Below are 19,798 nucleotides of genomic sequence, written 5' to 3'. Positions count from 1 at the left end.
CATGGAAAACACCCCGCTAGCTGTTAGCCAGGCCCCCTTAGCCGGTGCGGATCGCAATAGCATAGCTGCTAGTGTAGCTTCTGCTAGTGTAGCTTCTGCTAGCCGTACCCTAGCAGCTCCCGAGCAGCCGGGAAGTCAGGGTAGCTGGGTGACAGTTCGTAGGAAACGTAGTCCTAAACTCAAGCCTGCTGTCCCGGCACACCACAAACCGCTTTTTGTTTCTAATCGTTTTTCCCCACTCAATGACACACCCGCTGAGAAACCAACTCTGATCATTGGCAGCTCCATAGTCAGAAACGTGAAGCTAGCGACACCAGCGACCATAGAAAAATGCCTCCCAGGGGCCAGAGCGGGCGACATAGAAGCAAATTTGAAACTGCTGGCTAAAGATAATCGTAAATACAGTAAGATTGTTATTCATGTCGGCGGTAATGACACCCGGTTACGCCAATCGGAGGTCACCAAAGCTAGTGTGGCATCGGTGTGTAACTTTGCCAGAACCATGTCTGACTCCGTAGTTTTCTCTGGACCCCTGCCTGATCTGACAAGCGATGATATGTTTAGCCGTATGTCATCGTTTCGCCGCTGGATGTCTACGTGCTGTACTGCAAACGACGTTGGCTTTATAGACAATTGGAGCTTTCTGGAGAAAACCTGGTCTGATTAGGAGAGACGGCATCCATCCCACTTTGGCTGGTGCAGCTCTCATTTCTAGAAATATGGCTGATTTTATTAGAACTCCTAAAGCATGACAACCCAGAGTTCAGACCAGGATGCAGAGTTGTCGTCTTCCACACCTCTCTGCAGTTTCCTCTCAGCTGTCACCCTCCAGTAATTGAGTTAGCTTTATTGAGACTGTGTCTGTCCCCCGACCACCAAAATTCAATAAATTAAACAATTCAAATATAAACAAAAGACATAGTAACCATAAAAATCTAATAAAAATTAATACCACTATTTCAACTGAGCGAAAAAACAGGACAATTAAATGTGGTCTGTTAAATATTAGATCTCTCTCGTCTAAATCTCTGTTAGTAAATGATTTGATAACTGATAACCAGATTGATTTGTTCTGTTTGACTGAAACCTGGTTGCAGCAGGAAGAATATGTTAGTCTAAATGAATCAACTCCTACTAGTCATACTAACTGTCATGTTCCTCCAATCACAGGCCGAGGAGGAGGAGTGGCAGCAATTTACCTCTCTAGCTTCAAAATGAACCAGAGACCTAAACCTAGTTACAGTTCATTTGAAAATCTTACTCTCAGTCTCTCTAATCCAGATTTAAAAGCTCAGAAACCAGTTTTATTTGTTGTTGTATATCGTCCTCCTGCTCCTTACTCTGAGTTTTTATCTCAATTCTCAGACTTTTTATCTGATTTAGTGCTCAGCTCAGATAAAGTCATTATTGTGGGTGACTTCAACATTCATGTTGACGTGGACAGTGACAGCCTTACGACTGCTTTTAATTCAATATTAGACTCAATTGGGTTTTCTCAACATGTAAAGAAACCAACTCACAATTTTAATCACACCCTTGACCTCGTTCTGACTTATGGCATAGAAATCAAACAGTTAACAGTATTTCCCCGGAACCCTCTTCTTTCTGACCATTTTATGATAACATTTCAATATACAACAATAGATTGTATAGGAGTTAAGAATAAATATCATGACGGTAGATGTCTGTCTGACAATTCGGTGACTAAATTTAAGGAAATAATACCCTCTCTATTTAGTTCACCACTTACTGATATAATGGAAGGGAAATATTATAATTTTACCCCCACAGAAGTGGATTATATTGTTAATAATGCTGCAGCCTCACTGCGTACAACACTTGATAGTGTTGCACGTGTAAAAAAGAAAGTTCTATCTCAGAGAGGACCTGCTCCTTGGTATAATTCCCAGCTGCGGACTTTAAAGCAGGCGTCCCGAAAGCTGGAAAGAAAGTGGTACTCCACTAATTTAGAAGAAGTTTATGTAGCTTGGAAAAAAAGTCTAGTAATTTATAAAAAAGCTCTTGGTAATGCCAGGACAACATATTATTCATCTTTAATAGAGGAAAACAAGAACAACCCCAGGTTTCTCTTCAGCACTGTAGCCAGGCTGACAAAGAGTCAGAGCTCTGTTGAACCTTGTATTCCTTTAGCTTTGAGCAGTAACGACTTCATCAGCTTCTTTACAAATAAAATTATGACGATTAGAGAAAAAATTAATCTGGCCCTTCCTGCAAATGTCACAGATGTATCATCGAGTACAGATGCTTTAGAATTGGCTGTAAGACCAGATGGATATTTAGAATTTTTCACTCCCATACATCTCTCTGAACTCATTTCAATAGTTTCTACATCCAAACCATCGACATGTCTTTTAGATCCTATCCCAACTAGACTGTTCAAGGAGGCTTTACCTTTAATTAATTCCTCAATGTTAGATCTGATTAATCTCTCTCTAGTAACAGGTTATGTACCACAGGCTTTTAAGGTTGCTGTAATCAAACCTTTACTTAAAAAGCCCACTCTCGATCCACATGTTTTAGCCAACTATAGACCAATTTCCAATCTCCCATTTCTCTCTAAAATTCTGGAAAGAACAGTTGCAAATCAATTATGTGAACATTTACAAAGGAATAGCTTGTTTGAAGAGTTTCAGTCAGGCTTCAGAGTGCATCATAGCACAGAAACAGCTCTGGTGAAAGTTACTAATCACCTTCTCATAGCGTCAGATAATGGACTGGTCTCTATACTTATTTTGTTGGACCTTAGTGCAGCATTCGATACAATCGACCACAAACTTTTATTACAGCGACCAGAACATTCTGTTGGCATTAAAGGGACAGCACTGGACTGGTTTAAATCCTACTTATCAGACAGGTTCCAGTTTGTGCGTGTCAACAATGACTCTTCTGAGCATACTAGGGTTAATCATGGAGTTCCTCAGGGTTCTGTCATAGGACCAATACTGTTCACATTATACATGCTTCCCTTAGGCAATATTATTAGGAAGCACTGTATTAATTTCCATTGTTACGCTGACGACACTCAATTGTATTTATCTATGAAGCCAGATGAAACTAATCAGCTAGCCAGACTGCAAGATTGTCTTAAGGACATAAAGACCTGGATGACCTATAATTTTCTACTACTAAATTCAGACCAGACTGAAGTCATTGTATTTGGCCCCAAACATCTTAGAAAATTGCTTTCAAAGCATATAGTTACTCTGGATGGCATTACATTGGCCTCCAGTACTACTGTGAGGAACCTCGGTGTTATCTTTGACCAGGACATGTCCTTTAACTCGCACATAAAACAAATCTGTAGGACTTCCTTTTTCCACCTGAGAAATATTGTGAAAATCAGGAACATCCTGTCTCAGAGTGATGCAGAAAAACTAGTCCATGCATTTGTTACTTCTAGGCTTGACTACTGTAATTCCTTATTATCAGGTTGTCCCAATAGCTCTCTGAAACATCTACAGCTGATCCAAAATGCTGCAGCCAGAGTACTGACGGGAGTTAGCAAGAGATCATATTTCTCCTATATTGGTTTCTCTTCATTGGCTTCCTGTTAAATCTAGAATAGAATTCAAAATCCTTCTTCTGACATATACAGCTCTTAACAACCAATCTCCATCATATCTTAAAGACCTGATAGTACCATATTATCCTAGCAGAACTCTTCGCTCTCAGACTGCAGTCTTACTTGTTCCTAGAATCTCTAAAAGTAGAATGTGAGGCAGAGCCTTCAGTTATCAGCTCCTCTCCTGTGGAACCAGCTCCCAGTTTGGGTTCTGGAGGCGGACACCCTCTCTATTTTTAAGACCAGGCTTAAAACCTTCCTTTTTGACAAAGCTTATAGTTAGGGCTGACTGGGGGACCCTGACGGGGTGAGCTGGTGTTTTCATTTGCAAAACTGACTTCCCCTCTTGACGTCCCTTTAGTTCTTCCCCTAGTTCTGCTGCTACAGGCCTAGGCTGCTGGGGAACCTCTCTGGATGCACTGAGCCCTTCTCTATCTAGCATTATATTTAATATATATACCATTATTGCATTACACTCACTCTGTTTCTCCCTGTGTCCTTTCTCCGAGTGTCCCTGATCCCAGAGCTGGATGCTTCAGATCTGTGGTTGTTCTCCCACCAACTGTAACCCTCTATCTCTACCCCTCTACCTCTATCCCTCTCTTCCCCTCTATCTCTACCTTTCTACTTCTATCCCTCTACCCCTCTACCTCTACTCCTCCATCTCTATCCCTCTACCTCTTCCCCTCTACCTCTTCCCCTCTACCTCTATCCCTCTATCTGTATCCCTCTATCTCTACCTCTACCCCTCTATCTCTACCTTTCTACCTCTTCTATCCCTCTCAACCCGTCCGGCCAGCACTAGATGGGTTCCCCCACATTAGAGCCGGGTTCTGCTTGAGGTTTTTTTCCTTGTTAAAAGGGTGTTTTCCTTGCCACTGTCGCCTTTTGGCTTGCTCTGGGGGTCAGGCATATGGGTTCTGTAAAGCGTCTCGAGACAATTTGACTGTAATTGGCGCTATATAAATAAAATTGAATTGAAATTGAGTTGAATAAACATCCATGCAACCCTCACACTGCTGCACTTTGAGCCCCTTTGTGAAAATTAAAATGCTAATTCAAACATGAAGTTTCACCTTTTGTTGTTAACCTCCCTGTACATCCACAGCTTCTTGTTGACTGTTATACCTGAACAGCAAACACCAACCAGCATTTTTTTCAAACTAAAAGGTTTAAGTCTTCATGGAAGGCAACTGAAAGTCATGTATCAGACTAATATCTGGATTTTTTTTGCTTTAATTTGTCTCCACCAGCGCTGGTCTTCGCTTACGGTGCTCAGAAAGACATTTGGTGAAATTAGAAGTAAGCATTTAAAGCTTGTCAGCCTTTCTTCTGCTCGTTTTATTGATCTATTTCAGTTAGTTTCTAAATCCTGCAGACTGAACCGTTCTCTGGAGTCAGACTAACTTATTTAAAAGTGGAGTGTGTGATTCTGCAGGGGGATTGTTGGTTAGCTTGTGTCGGATTTACCATCACTCCCACTTCCCTCTCTCCCCTCCCCTTCACCGCCCCCTTTACTGTGCACGACTACGACGTGCACGAGCTCAGATGTGCACAGGACAAGCTGGAAAAGTGTTGTGTGGATCCGTCTGAGCCACTTGGTTAGTTTCACAGAGTCAGGGTGGTCTGAAACTTTTGTCTGCAGACTCTGAGGAGAAAATATCTGGATTTAACTAAAAGTTTATTGGATTAGATTTGCTGACTCTACCTTTAAGATGACACAGTTGGAAAGCACAAGTTAACTTCATTTGCCAGTTTTATGTTGGAACTAATGAACAAATTTACCTGATATTTATTTATTCCAATTCTAACAATGACACGTGGAGTAAGTGTAACTTTTAGAGTTTCAAAAAAGATAGGTAGATAATCTTGAGCGATTTTACATTTTAGAAATGAATTTTAGCCTGATTCTATTTTTTTTGACTCAATATCCCATTAATTTACACAGTTTCTTTTATTAGCTGACTGCAAAGTGTAATAACCAGAAGAAACTACATGAACTTCCTATCTGTTCTGAACACTCTCCCTTTAGCAGCAGTCTTCCTCTCACTACACTCAGTGTGTCTGTTGGTTTTAGCATCTTGGAGAACTTGTCACAGTTTCTCTGTGGATCTAATTTGCCTCCCTCTCTCCATGTAGTCCCACACTGGCTCCGTGATGTTGGGATCTGTGTGGGGGCCACATCATCTGCTGCAGGCCTCCTTCTTCTCATTGTTTGTTCTTTATGACTCAGGCTGGATGTGTGGCCTCCTTGTCCTGCTGCAGAATGAATCCTCGGCTGGTCGGATTCCTCTCTGATGCTGCTCTAAAGTGCCTTGAACATTTGCGGTGTATATCTGAACATATCTGGAGATTTATTTGGCGACTAAGCAGAAAATGTTCAAGTGGGGTGGAGCTGCTCTGGGGGAATTTAGATCCATGACCTCAGTATTTATAAAATCTGGGCTATGCTGCTGCTCATAACCACAATTATCAACTAGCAGAGCAATTGTTGAACATCACATACTTTGACTTACTTCATACAGTATTTACAAAAACACAAACACTCTGCACTGCTTTGGTGTTTACTCTAGAAGTAGTGGCACTTCCTGAAGTTTCCATTCCACTTTCTTTTGCACTAACAGCAAAAAAAGGACAACTTTTACTGCTTCTGCAACTTCAGCTCAGAGCTATTAGAATAGTTTGTATAGCATGTGCAAAATAAGAGAGGAAATAGAGACCCTGCAGCCCTAATCAGACTCTGTGTCTATCAGTCATTTGGTGCAGAGACAAACACAGGAACCGCAGCGGCTTCACAAGCTCCTAATGGACGGATGAGACTTCTAATGAATGCACTCATCATCTGTGACTGCGTGTGTGTGTGTGTGTGTGTGTGTGTGTGTTGGGGGGTGTTTATGGGTTTATGACAGTCTTTTGGTGTTGCAGCCAAACAGACGCCCCTCTCCTTTAAGCTCCAGTGTACAACTGAAGAGACACATATTTCCAACACATGCTTGCTCATCCGCTTCTTCTCTCTCTTCCCCCCTTCTGTCGCCTCCGTCTCTCTGTTTTCCCACAGAGAGCGAATCCAGTCTGGAGATGCATGAAAAGCAGGAACGGAGGGCCCTTTCAGCGTCACGTTCCCACCAGAAAAGCGCAAAAGTCTACGGTAAATACATAAATAAATAAATATATATATATATATATATATATATATATATATATATATATATATATATATATATATATATATATATATATATATATATATATATATATATATATATATATATATATACCCCATAATTTCTCCTCTAACCTTGTTTATTAAACAGCAGCAATGCAACCACAGGAAGCAGGTCTTACTGTAAAGTCTCTTCTTTTAATAGGAATCCAGCATCAGCAGCGCCATCGCACAAAGAAACAAGAGAGACAACGACACAGAGGAAAGAAGAGCAGAGAACATACAAGTAAGAACATTTCACATGGAGGAGAGGAACACAGTGACTAGAGGTCGCCTGCTCGTTACTAAAACCTTTTTACTGCGGCCACATGGCTTGTCTAGTTAAAAAAAAATAAAACTAAAAAATAAAACTAAAAAAAGCAGAGGGGAAATAAAATCAGCAGCAAAAACTTCCAGAAATTGTGTTCCTCCAGTCAGATGAGTAAATACTGGGACAGGAAGCAGGAGGAAATGAAGGGCAGAAAGAAAGAGTCAGTAATTAAAATCTTAAAATTATAATTTATATCGAAGCGTTGCTTCATTTTTATTCCAACTGTTTCCTCCTCTGTCCCATCAGCAGAGTCTAACTCAGTACTGTTAACAATTAAACAAATCAAAGACACAAAGAGCTCATCGGACTGACATCGGAACAGATAACTCAGACAGTCGGCACAACAACATGGAAAAAACAGAGTCTAAAGAACATGGCAGACAAAAAGAAAAAACAAATCTATATTACAGTTAGATGCCACATCCCGAGAGGACAAAAACAATATTCAGCATATTCAACTCATTCCAATAAGAAAGACGAGGTTACTCACTTTATGTACAATAAATTAGAAATATTTCCTATCAAGAAACTCCTATTTAGTCTTTTTTTTAATTCTTATTTTTCAGTAAGCATTCCCCTCCGACAGATTCAACGCACAAAGAGTCTAAACGACGAAATAACGTCTTCAAAATGACGAGTGACTTGAGGCATGCGCAAACCATGTAAACATTTGTACTCTAGAGGATCAGATGCTGCTTATCGAGAGGGAAAAAAAAGAATCGTAGCGCTTCTCTGTTTGACTTTTGCGTAAGAGGCTGGTTGTGGACCCGTTCCTTTCAAAATAAAAGCTGACACGATATCAACTCAACTGGAGGCAAAACCCACGCTAGTGTGTGAACTACACAGGCTGTAGAATAATATATGTGTAGGTGTATGTTTTTTAAATGTTGGTGCACGAACAACCGTCCAATACAACACACACACACACACACACACACACACACACACACACACACACACACACACACACACACACACACACACACACACACACACACACACACACAAAAGCCAATGTGTTGTTTATGATCCGTCCATAAAACTGCCATGGGACGCCAACACTTCAAATAACAGCAGAGCGGCCTTCCAGCATGGCCTCTTCATGTTTTAACACTAGATCAATAAAAATCTGCATAAACTGAAGTCTACCCAGATAATACTCGGGGCCATTAAATGTACACACTATTGCTGAAACATTTAGCGCGGGAATAAATCCTAACTGTCGTGTTGTGTCCGTTGATATCGGCCTGTAATAGAACCTCTAGGAAATGTATTTTCAGGAAAAAAAAGGAATATACGTTTTTGTTTTTTTTAAATGTCAGTAAATGTCTAATGGAATATTTCGCTCTTTCCGTCCGGGTTGCGTTTGGAAGCCGCCGTTGCGCACTCGTGTAGTTCTATTTCCTGAAATGAAAGAAAGCCGTCTTGCATAGCAGATAATACACAATATAATGTATGTATAAAAATAGAGCTGATTCTTATTTTTTAAATGCAACGCCAGGGAATACGTTGAATAAAGATTTGGACTGTGGTGACCAAGGAGAAGTTATTGATTTTAGTGTGCAGGCCGCAGAGCTGTGCTGCGTGCCGCATGGATCTGTGCGCATTAGAATGAAATGAGTAAAAGAAGTAGCAGCCTTGGAGGATTTGTACTGGCCAGTCTAATTTAAAAATGTCGTGTTTATCTGAGAGTGAGTGGTGCACAAGCATGCTGCGCCAGGGTTTGAGGAGAAGCTATCAAAGAGAATCTGCGGTTTCCATCGTGGAACTGGGGTCAGAGCAGCGGTTGATCCTCACTGATTCTGAGGATGTAATTTGCCTGAATAAATCTGACTTGCATTCACACAAAAAACTCTGAGCCACGATGCTTCAAGCTTAGTTTGAACATGCAACTTTAGGCTCATGTGACACGCAGAGGGCGGCTATCGATAGCCGATACAGGCCGCAGATGAGCCGCCGCCGCCGCAGCACATAAAACATCCGGAGGGCAGAGCTGCAGGGCGGAGATCCACGGTATTGACAGCAGCCTAATCGGATCCCCAGCTGCTGAGTCGGGTTAACACCCCTGCTTCCACATCATTTCCACACTCCCCTACTCCTACCTCCTCCACCCTCCTCCGGTATCTTGCTCATTACTTAGGCCGACAACCGGGAAACAAACGGCGGCTGGCTGCTTCTATCAGCGCCGGCTATCGGACGCTTTCTAATCAAATTCTGTCGGCAATGAGAGAAACAAGAAAAAAAGAGAAGAAGAAAAATAAGGATGGAGCGCGGTGTGTCTACGTGCACCAGCCCATCTGCTCCTCGTGCTTATTAATGGCCGTGTGAAATCCCGGTTTCAGCACCTCTGCGCCTCTCCGGTGTCAACAATACAATAAATAACTAATATAAGGAAGAGGTTGAGGGGAAAAAGAGAAACGCTTCTTTCTCTCTGATTTCCCTCCCACTCGTCCTCTGTAGTATCACTTGGCGGTTTGCTGCTTCCTTTCCCTCCCTTTCATAATGTAGCCTATTATCAAAGCCTAATTAATAATCTAATACGGGCGAAAAACCACGAGGACGGAAGAACAATGTATGAGTTCATCAAGCAAACAGTCCAATCCGCATTTTTATGTGGAGTCAGACTCATTTTAAGGAGAAGAAGTCCGGGAGGAATTGTTGGTCCTCTGAGTTTTACTATCATCCTCCATTAATACAAATGATTCCAAAGTTCCAGCCTCCGTCCATCTCACTGAACATCAGACGCTCTTAAGACTTCAGCTTTAACGTTACGGCGTCCACTAGGGATCAATAAAGCAATTGATCATGTGTAGGATATAGATTGGCGTGAAGCTCACAAAGGGAAGGTTAAGACAGAGTGAAAACAGCAGATGTATATATGTATATTTTTGCAGTTCTTGGGAAAGGCCACTTCGTGTCTAAGAAACGAGGGGCTGTATGTCGGATACATGGTGTGAGCGTGCGTGCGTCTGAGTGTTTGTGTGAGTCCCGCTAGTCCTTGGGTTGGTCCTTGCTCTGTTTCTTCATCTTCATCCTCCGGTTCTGGAACCAGATCTTCACCTGCCGCTCCGTCAGGTTGAGCGCGCGCGCCACCTCGTGCCGCCGGTCCCGCGTGAGGTACATGTTGAACAAGAACTCCTTCTCCAGCTCGAGCGTCTGGTATTTGGTGTACGGACACCGCTTCTTCCTGGAGGAGCGTGCATGCAGCCAGTTGGCCGAAGGGTCATCTGGACAAAAAAGAAGGAGAAGTAAATTAGAAAGGAAAGCATTAAGTTAGAACAAAAATAAATATACTCTGTAATTATGTTTAGTTGTGTGTTGGAACATTTAAGTGACGTAACACTCAAAACAGCGTCTGTTCGTGCGTAAAAGTTGGACAGCCTTGTGCGTAAAAGCTTAGCTCCCTAACACCTGACTCTGCAATTGACACTTTAGTGCGTAAACTAGGTTTATGGTGTCAAAAGGGGGCACATTTTTGACACGAGTGGATTCATGGCTGTTTTATTTGACATCACGTGACAGACAGACGCCTTTTTCTCTGACCTACAGAACACGGAATATGAACGGAGAGCCTCGATCTGCAGAATTTACAGGACGGAATTATAAAAACAGTCTGATTCCACCACTTAGATGTTTCTGTTATATTATTATTGTTATTTTATACAATCACAATATGTGTGTTTCTAAACGGAACCAGTTTTTAGTGTCATTTCTATGATCAGTTAAAACTGCGTGCGTAAAACAATTCAAACAAGAGCAAAACTAAATTTAAACTGCCAACACGGTATTATTTTAAGTATTTTAAGAAAAGGCGCTTTATGATGCTTTCTTATTTCACTTAGTACACTTATATGCAGAAGCAGAAGAATAACTAAACACACAAATGTGTTTTTGAAACGTTGCACAGTCAACATTGAGGAAACTAACAGCGATAGCCTTCTCTACAGGATCTGTAATGACACTCTGCTCCAGTGAGAACTACAAGCTCCAACTCGCTTAAAAGAAATTAAAAAAAAGCACAAATTACGTCTTTCATTGTGGAAACTTTGGTCTAAAATAGTAAATAATGTTGTAGCGTAATGCGTAAACACAAGGACTCTGAAATGTGATCTCCTTGTTTTCCATGGAGAGCAAAGTATGAATTATCCGCTGTCATGATTTTTTTTCTTCTCATTCTCTTTCTTTTTTTCCTGACGTATCAGCCTCTCCTTGTTTGTCAGGCCACCCTGGCTCCTCCACCCCCCCCTTCCCACCACCCCACCCCTCTTTATAGCTTTCAGACCGATGTAATTAGCAGAGACTTCTTGTTTGGGACGCATGGGTCTGGTTTAGGGCTGAAAGCTATCTGCTCTTCCCCTCTGCAGAGAACTGAGGCATCTCAGCTATGAGGCAGCTCGCAGGGAGTCTCACGGCACTGAGGCTCTTAAAAGGACAATTCCAAGCAAAAAGAAAGGAGGAGATGCCCTTTGCCCAATTTTCACCTCTTCAGTACTGTTTCTATTCGCACAGTATCTGAATTTACCTATGAAGCACCCATCAAAACTAATTTGGGGAAATTGCAAAAAGACCAGAGCTGTTTCTGGTTAATTTTCACTTTCACATCTTCTAAATAAAACCTTTAACCAAGGGCAGTTATTCCCTGTGGTTTGGTCAGGCTCCGTTTCCAGTCAGTCAAACCAACAAACAGACGCTCCCATTTTCTACAGACTGTAAAATAAAAAAACAAATTCAATGAAAAAGGTCAATCTTGAATTTTCTGCCTATTCATTGGGTGGAGCCTGTCCTTAGAGTTCACCAGAACAGCTAAAGCTAAGCAAGGAGTGTGTTCTAAAAGCCATGAAAGGTCATCTAAAGAGATGTAGAGAGCAGCATGTAAAGTGGAACACAAACCCACAGTGGGATTATTTCTTTTTTACGCTGTTGTTTCTCCATGGCATTCCATCACTGACTCCCTCCCAGTCAGTAAGGCAATTCAAAGTCTGGAGCACAACCCAAAATGTGACTCCAGGAGGGGATTCTGCTCTGGATTTATTGGTAAAAAAGTTGGTTTATGTAGAGTCACTGGCTGTTTCTGTTGTACTAGAGCTTTCCCAAGACGGTGGAAGTCAGAGAGAATGAAACACAGCACACGTGTAATCTAACCATCAGGGTGAGTTTTGGAATAAAGGTTCCATCTAAATCAGTTTGGGCATCGTTCAGGCCAAAGAGCTTCTAATGTCTGAAAAAAAGAGATTTATCTGTGCAGCCAGGAGCAGTTTCAGGTCTGCAGGGCAATGGGCTGATAAAGATTTTTTGTTCATATGTTAAATGCAGCCTCAGTCCTTGGGCCTAAAATGGCAGAAGGGATGATCTCACTAGTTACAGAGTGAAAGACTGAGCTTCAGCGCCTTTTCACGCCAGACAGGGAGAGTTAAAATGTGTGTGTTTCCCTGGCTGAGGAGCCAGTCGTTTCCCTCGCTAATCTTGGGTGGAGACTTCATCTGTCTTCCATTTCACTGCTAATATCTGGTAATATTTTACTACATGGCAATCATACTTTCAGCAACTGCTAATCACATTCATGACAGTGTTTTTTTCTCTCCCACTTGTACACAAAGGACAATTCTGTGTGGCACCAGCAGCCCTGACTTCTTGTTTGATCAGATTCATATGGATTTAAGTGGCTTTTATACTAATGTGAAGCTTCCATTCCTCATTAAAGTCCATTTCCATCAGGAAATGAAATGAAACAGAGTCGAGATAAGGCACAACTCTGATTTGAAAGTTTGTTTTTTGTATTTTAAGTTTAACATTTAATAATAGCTCATAATGAGATAAGAACATCCATTCTTTTGGCAAAAAACAACTTTTTTGACTTGTTTTGTCACAATTTTGAGATAGTTTCCACCTAAAATGTCTTCATTTTGACTAATTTTTGTTTACATCAAATCTATCATTTATCTTGTGAGGCACTAAATGAATATAGCGCTCTCCTCTCCTGGATATCACCATCGAAATCTATGCCCAAAGTTTATTAATGTAGCTATTATTATTAATTTTACTCCTATATGTGTAGATGGTTTACCACGCAGAACAAAGCCTGTTAGGAGGAAATGTTTTGGCCCATTCTTCTCATCCTATTTCCGTAATGCCAATCATCTGTGCTCACGATTTGATTTGCTATTTAAGACTAGCATGTGAATTCAATGATCAGCAAAACAAAAGAGCTCTCTCATGGTGGAAATCCCAGATCTGATTTACCAACCAAATTTAATCAGCTGATCAATGAGATATATGTTCAGTGACTGATCTGCTACATAAATCTGTGAGATTTAGGAGAAAGTAATTACAAGATGTTTGTTTTCATTTTAGAATTTAAAGGGAAGCTGCACGGAACACAAAAGTCCCATTTGAGAAAATACAAAGGCTAATTTAAATTCCAAAAAAATCAGTTTGCTGCTTAAAATACACAAAACAAGCAGACAGATTGGGAATAAACCCATGATTAGAGCCCCACACATGAGGCTGATATTTGTCCAGCACTTTCAATATGTAGTAACTTTTATTACCCCTTTTCATTTTTTGCAGAATGTTTTTGTGGAGATTTTTCTAATATTTCTGCATGGGTTGCTGGTTTAATCTCAGCAGATTAGATGCAGGAGACTTTGTGGCAGCCAGAGACGGATGCAGCATCACCTCAGCCTCTGCTCCTGCATGGATCTGACATGAGACAGCCTCTCCTGTTTTCGTTCGTCCCACCAGTGGAGTTATAGTTAGTGGCCATCATCAGTAAATACGTCCTTAATACCCTCTGGAATCAATTTCCTCCAACATGGCCAGCATGTAGAGGATCGATTTCATCTCAGAGTAAAATAATGCCTGGTAAAGAGGTGATAGTGGGTTGGTGGCGGGGAGTGGAAGAGGTAGAGGGGTGCAGCGCTTTTGTCACATGGTAAAGTGGGTGCTTTGCATTCCCTGGCTGTATAATCACCTTCAGGACAATTCATTACCCTCGGAGCTGTGCCGCCACCATGGCTGTCACCCAGGATGACAAACCGGTGGAGGGGAGGAGAGTTGGGGTGTTCTCTCTCTCCAAAGGGGTGGGAAGACAGAGACGATGATGATAGATAGAAAGAAGAAAATGTGAGTGGAAGGGGGGTGTTGTGGTTGTACAGTCCAATCTGAAAGTTCTCTCTGGGCCACATGTGTGTAGCTGCTGAGGAGACGTGTGCACATGGACAAGCACATGGATGGAAAGATGGATATTCCCGTAAAGCTGCCCCGCTGTAGCCTATGGCCCTGCGGCGTGCTGTCTTGGATTGTTGGCCTGTGTGTGTCTTTGCCGGGTGTCCACCTTGATTCATGCGTGGAAACAGTGACCGAAACGGCTACAAGACTAATATCACGTCCCGTCTCTTCCACTGTCTCCCCCCTGCCTTTGCAATTTCACCCTAATAGATCCAGAAATTGACCTCTCATATCCCAGAGGCACGTTATTACATTTCCCAAAGTCGTATTTTATCTGTCCCCCCTCCTTCTTCCCTCGTCCCAATACCCCCATCCACCCCAACCTTTACACCCCATCTCACCCAGCCACCAACAGCAACACGCCAATTAATGGGGTTGTTCACCCGGCGATATAACTTAATAAACTTCGGGGGTAATAACTTTCTCCCTCTGCCCGGCAGCAGCAGCACCGGCACAAAGACTGAAGTGTAATCTTGTAGTTTATTCTGGATGGCCGCCCAGCACCAGGAACACAAAGAGAAATGTGTAGCAGGATGCCAGCATTAGCAGGACGTGGTGTTTTGGAAGCCATTTTGAATACATGTAGAGGAGAACTCAGCCCGGGTCTCCCCTGCTGTTCAGACGGATAAATCACGCCGATACTACATTTTTTCTCAGATTACTCGCTGAAGAGTGAATCAGACCCGAATTCAAGGAGCTCAGGTCGACAGTTTAATAAATCCAAGCCACTATCACCAACTGAAACATCCTGCCTTCCAGCCGAGCTGCTGCTCCGAGCACCTGGCCTCCACAGTGCCCTCATTTGAATCAGATTTATAAGTTTGGAGCTGGAAAGCATTGCACTTGTGGTGTTGACAAAAAACGACATTCCTTTAGGAACATTTTGCTGTTTGCCAGGACATATGAGGCACTAGCTTATGTGCCCTCAGGATTCCCGAAACACCATCTTTCCAAAACCCCTCATCTGAAAAGAAAAAAAGGGGGGAAAAGCAAGGACTTTCAAAAATTCTGCCATACTGTAATGTTTTGCAGGCTAGCAGATCATAAAGTCAAAGTTCTTGGTGGAATTTGGCTCCTGTTGAACACTACATTGTTAGGCCACTTACATGAGGCGGGTATGGAGCAAGAAATATGACTTTGGTACAACATAAAACCCAGTGGGGCTGATGATGCAGCTTAAAACGAGTCTCTCAAACATTTTCTTCCTCTTTCTCATGCCTTTTATGTGAGAAGAACGATCTCTAGATTTTGAAATGTTTTGTAGGCACAGGCAAGAAGGTTTTATGTCTTAATATAACCTATTAGTGAGGTTTGGAGGTGTTTTGGACAGACCATGGCTAGCTTTTCTCCAGTGTTTCCAATCTTAATGCTAAGCTAAGTGGCTCCTAGTTGTGGCCTTATAGTTGTCTTTCAGACATCAATCCTGTCATTATGCTCCCATCAAGAAAGCCAATAAGTGTAATATTTAAGATGTTAAACTGAAGGAAGCCAGTGTGAGCAAATCATTCCAAACAGATATTGGGTACTTTTATAAAAATAGATGACTCTTCTATTCTTCTCTTCTATCCTAACAACAGCTATGAAGTGTAAATCTGTATTTCCAAGCAGGTTCCCTTATAAGCAGCAAACCCGAGGAGTCACTGAGGAACATGTATAGAAGTAATGGCAGCTATCACACAGAAATGCATGCACAGTTTTGCACCTACACGGTTCAAAATGGCTGCCTGGTGAACAATAGAAACACCCTTTTCCTTTTTTTAGTCACTGCTTGGTGCAGCTCCCACTACCTGCCACACTAACCCACTGCAACACAGACACATGGAAACACAGACCGAGAGAAAGTGCTGACCCTTTAAAAGAGCTGAGGGCTTTTCTTTCTTCTTCTTTTTTATTTTTCTTATTTTAGTTTGTGCTCATTTCAACAGACAAGCCTTCACGACCACCAGGCCAGACTGGGACACACAATGTTACTGGTGGAAAGTCTAATAATTCAGACTGGGGCTGCTGGGCTCCATCCAGCTCTTAACCAGCTCTCTGCTCTGATGGATAGCGCACTCAGATGCTGTAATAAGGTGGCTGAGTGTGTGTATGTGTGTGTGTGTGTGTGTGCGTGTGTGTGTGTGTGTGTGTGTGTGTGTGTGTGTGTGTGTGTGTGTGTGTGTGTGTGTGTGTGTGTGTGTGTGTGTGTGTGTGTGTGTGTGGGCGGGGGGGGGGGGGTTCTTCTCCTGAAAAGGCCAGTATGGAGGTGGAAGTCTCCCTCTCTCTCTCAGCAGACGGATGGATCAGACTCCTCTGGCACATGTAAGATTTATCAGGCGGGATTAGTGCAGCGAAACACAGCAAGTTCACATCCAACATAATGAATATATATATTCTTCTTTTTTTTTCAGAAAAATCTAATGAATATCTTTCTAGGGAGCGCTTTTCGGTCCCACCCAAAAAATAAGTCAAGAAGCTTTTTTGGGAAAGATCTTCAAGCGGAGCCAGAGCCGCCAACACATGATGGATGAAATGTTGTTGTTAGTGCGAGTGATGATAGAAAAACAGAACAAGCCCTTGTTATAGTGGCCAAACCCTGCACGGCTTTACATCAACGTGATTGCGACTCTTGACAGGTAGAATATTATTATTATTACGGAGTGCAGATAAACTAAACAGCCGCTCACAGGCGACCGTAGGAACACCAATCCAATAACTATCCAGTCAATGCAGCTTTTAGTCATTTTAAATGAAAAAATAGGGTTGCTTTAATTTATTAGGGTAAAAACAACGTAAGAAGAACCTTTGACATCCACTTCCCTCCACATGCAACGCGCAAAACCCTGCACTCAAGGTGAAAAAAAAATCTAACTTTCACTCTTGTCCTCCTTCAGCTACAGCTTGAAACTCCATCACCAGCCGCCGTGGGGTTTCCATGAGCCTCCATGTAGATTTATACGCGCTTTAAGAGTCCAGTGTTCTCGTCCTGACTGTCCCTCCTTCAGATGGGAGTCCCGCTCAGCGCACTGAGTCCACGCTGCAGGCTGAGTTATGAGGCCTCTGCTCTATTGAGAACTAATCTAGCCTGCTCTGCTGCTCCGAGCCGCCCGGGTCAGTGATGGACGGCCCCGGCTCCTTTTATGATTTTGATGATTTTTTTTTAGAAGAAGATATACACGGGATGTGTTCAGCTGATGGGGCGAAACGTGTTGTTTGAGGACAGCTAATAATAGAATGGATTATCCTTATTGTTAGTGTTATTATGAGAGGAGAGTGAGGGTAAATGTGACACATGCACTGCTCCTCTTCCTGAGAATTACGCGCACATGTGTCCAAACACTAATCAAAGCAGAAGCAGAGGATAGTGCGTGTCTGTGTCTCTCTGCCCACCCAGAAGCGTTGGCATATCAGCCTCTCCAGCGTCACCTTATTATACGACTGGTTACCCCAGCTATAAAAGATAATCCGGCCTGTCCGGTGCAGCGCCGGTGCAGCTCCGGAGCTCATCTGTCCATACCGTATTGACTGTTCATTCGTGCGTAAAGCAGCAGGATAAGGAAGCAGAGGGCCCGACACGTTTCCACACCAAGCATACCGTGTAGCATTTCCCTCCTCAGACATGTTCACACTTTTAGATGGGACAGTTTATTACAGCCTGACTGACACCAGGAGCTTTAAAATGCGACGGAGCAGACAGAAGCACATGTGTGGCGGAGATAATGAGAGCCCTATGATCTATAATGTACCTGCAGTTTAAAACAAAGAGAAAAAAAAGACTAATTTAAAGGTATGTGCTTTTCAGACGGGACACAAGTGCGCATGTCCTGGTTATCTGGAGGTTATCCAAACTGAGCACCTTCTCTGGTGAAACTGAGATTAGATTGTTCTTTTTTTGGATTTATTGGTTCTGCTCTGCTGTTATTTTAATAATAAACCTTCCGAGCTACTTGCTTAAAGCTTCCCAGACGCACCAGAATCATTTACCTTTAACAAGCATCTATAATAAATTGATATGTATTTTTTTTCAGACGAGAAGCTATAAAGCAGCTTTATGTGTTTAACTGGGCTTCTAGCCAAATGATCCAAACTAACCATCATGTCAGTCACTTTCAGACTGTCTTATGGAGGCAATAACATCACCTCACAGAAATACAAAATACAACACAACAGCCCCTTCAGTTTCTGCTAAAACTATCTGAGGAGGTGGTCCAAAAATGTTGAATTTTGCAGCCTATTTTTGGTTTTTTTTTTTTTTTTTTTTTTTTTTTTTTACATTTCACACCGTTATTTTGTCCACTGCTTTCAGGTTAGTAAAAGTGTGTCACTTCAGGAAACTAAGGGGGAACTATATTCAGCATTAGTGTCATTGTTTATCTGTTTTCTGTGTGCATCCTGTGCGTCTTGGCCACTGAGCACCGCTAGCACAGGGATGATACGAGCTAAATATCACAGTAAACTTCGAGAGCAGAAGGTGGGGGCACTTCGGCTCTCTCCGGCTCTTTGTTCTTGTTTTATGGCGGCATTAAAAGCATTTACAATCTCCCTCTTTACGCTCTCTCTCTCCCTCTCCCGCGCCCTATTTCCTGCTTTAATAACTTACTTTGATCCGGGCCGTCTTTGTCCTCACTCCCTTCACAAATGTCCTTATTTTCCTCGAACCCTGCTCCCGGGATGGCGGTCGGATGGTGGCTCAGCTCTCGCGCCGCCGTGGACGTCGACTCCAGGATGTACGTGGTGGTCTCGTGCTGGTGCTGTCCGCCGATTTTGGGTGGGATCTCCCCTCCGAGGTGTCCGAGCTGCGGCTCCAGCTTGACCAGCCCCGTTTGGCCCTGCCCCGGGACGGACTCGGAGCCGCGCGGCGCGCAGTCCAGCCACGAGCGTATGTACCGTGTGTCCGCGGCGGGCACGTGCTGGGCTGGGATGTACGGGTGATAGACGGCGGGGAGGCCACTGGCACCGTGGTGCGGGCTGAACGGGCTCCAGGACGAGGAGAAGACCGGAGGCTTGGGCTGGAAGCTGCAGGATGGATAGGACTCCGGGTGGGGATGCTCCGCCTGCGCAGCGCCGCCGGGCAGCCTCCCGCCCGCGGCCGCTGCGGAGCTGGAACCGGAGTACTGGACGCTGGGGAAGCGAGCCGGGGCTGAGAGTTCATCGCTCTCGTGACTTATGATGGAGTCCACGTAATAGTTGCTCAAAGTCCCAGAAATGGACATTCTCGGACATTATCTGCGAAACGCCGCAAGTTCACTAAAAGGAGAAGAGAGACATTACTGGATTTTCCTCTCTTTCCTTGTCTCTCTCTTTTTCGTCTTCTTCTGTTCTTTGCGAGCTCGCCCCCTCCCTTCCTCTCTCTCTCTCCCTGTCTCTCTCTCTCCTCTAGCCCCCTTCCTTCCAAACAACTTGCTCACTATAGCGAAACAAAGTGCTACAGCCTTCAGCCTCGCACGGTGCGCGGGGGTTTGTCGGGTCTGTGAGA

At 43.1% G+C, this 19,798-nt stretch overlaps 1 protein-coding gene across 1 annotated transcript; it reads right to left on the bottom strand.

The window, feature by feature from the left end:
* Positions 1-7,298: 7,298 nt before the first annotated feature.
* Positions 7,299-19,679, bottom strand: hoxb9a (homeobox B9a). The gene is made up of 2 exons (XM_023269741.3): positions 18,923-19,679; positions 7,299-10,343 (listed from the first exon to the last, which is right to left on the bottom strand). Exons 1-2 carry the CDS (start codon positions 19,533-19,535, stop codon positions 10,108-10,110), a joined length of 849 nt encoding a protein of 282 aa, XP_023125509.1. The 5' UTR covers positions 19,536-19,679; the 3' UTR covers positions 7,299-10,107.
* Between the last annotated feature and the right edge of the window lie 119 nt (positions 19,680-19,798).

Source organism: Amphiprion ocellaris, chromosome 19 (assembly GCF_022539595.1).
Source record: "Amphiprion ocellaris isolate individual 3 ecotype Okinawa chromosome 19, ASM2253959v1, whole genome shotgun sequence".
Taxonomy (NCBI): Eukaryota; Metazoa; Chordata; class Actinopteri; family Pomacentridae; genus Amphiprion; species Amphiprion ocellaris.
This window is presented reverse-complemented; position numbering and strand designations above follow the sequence as displayed.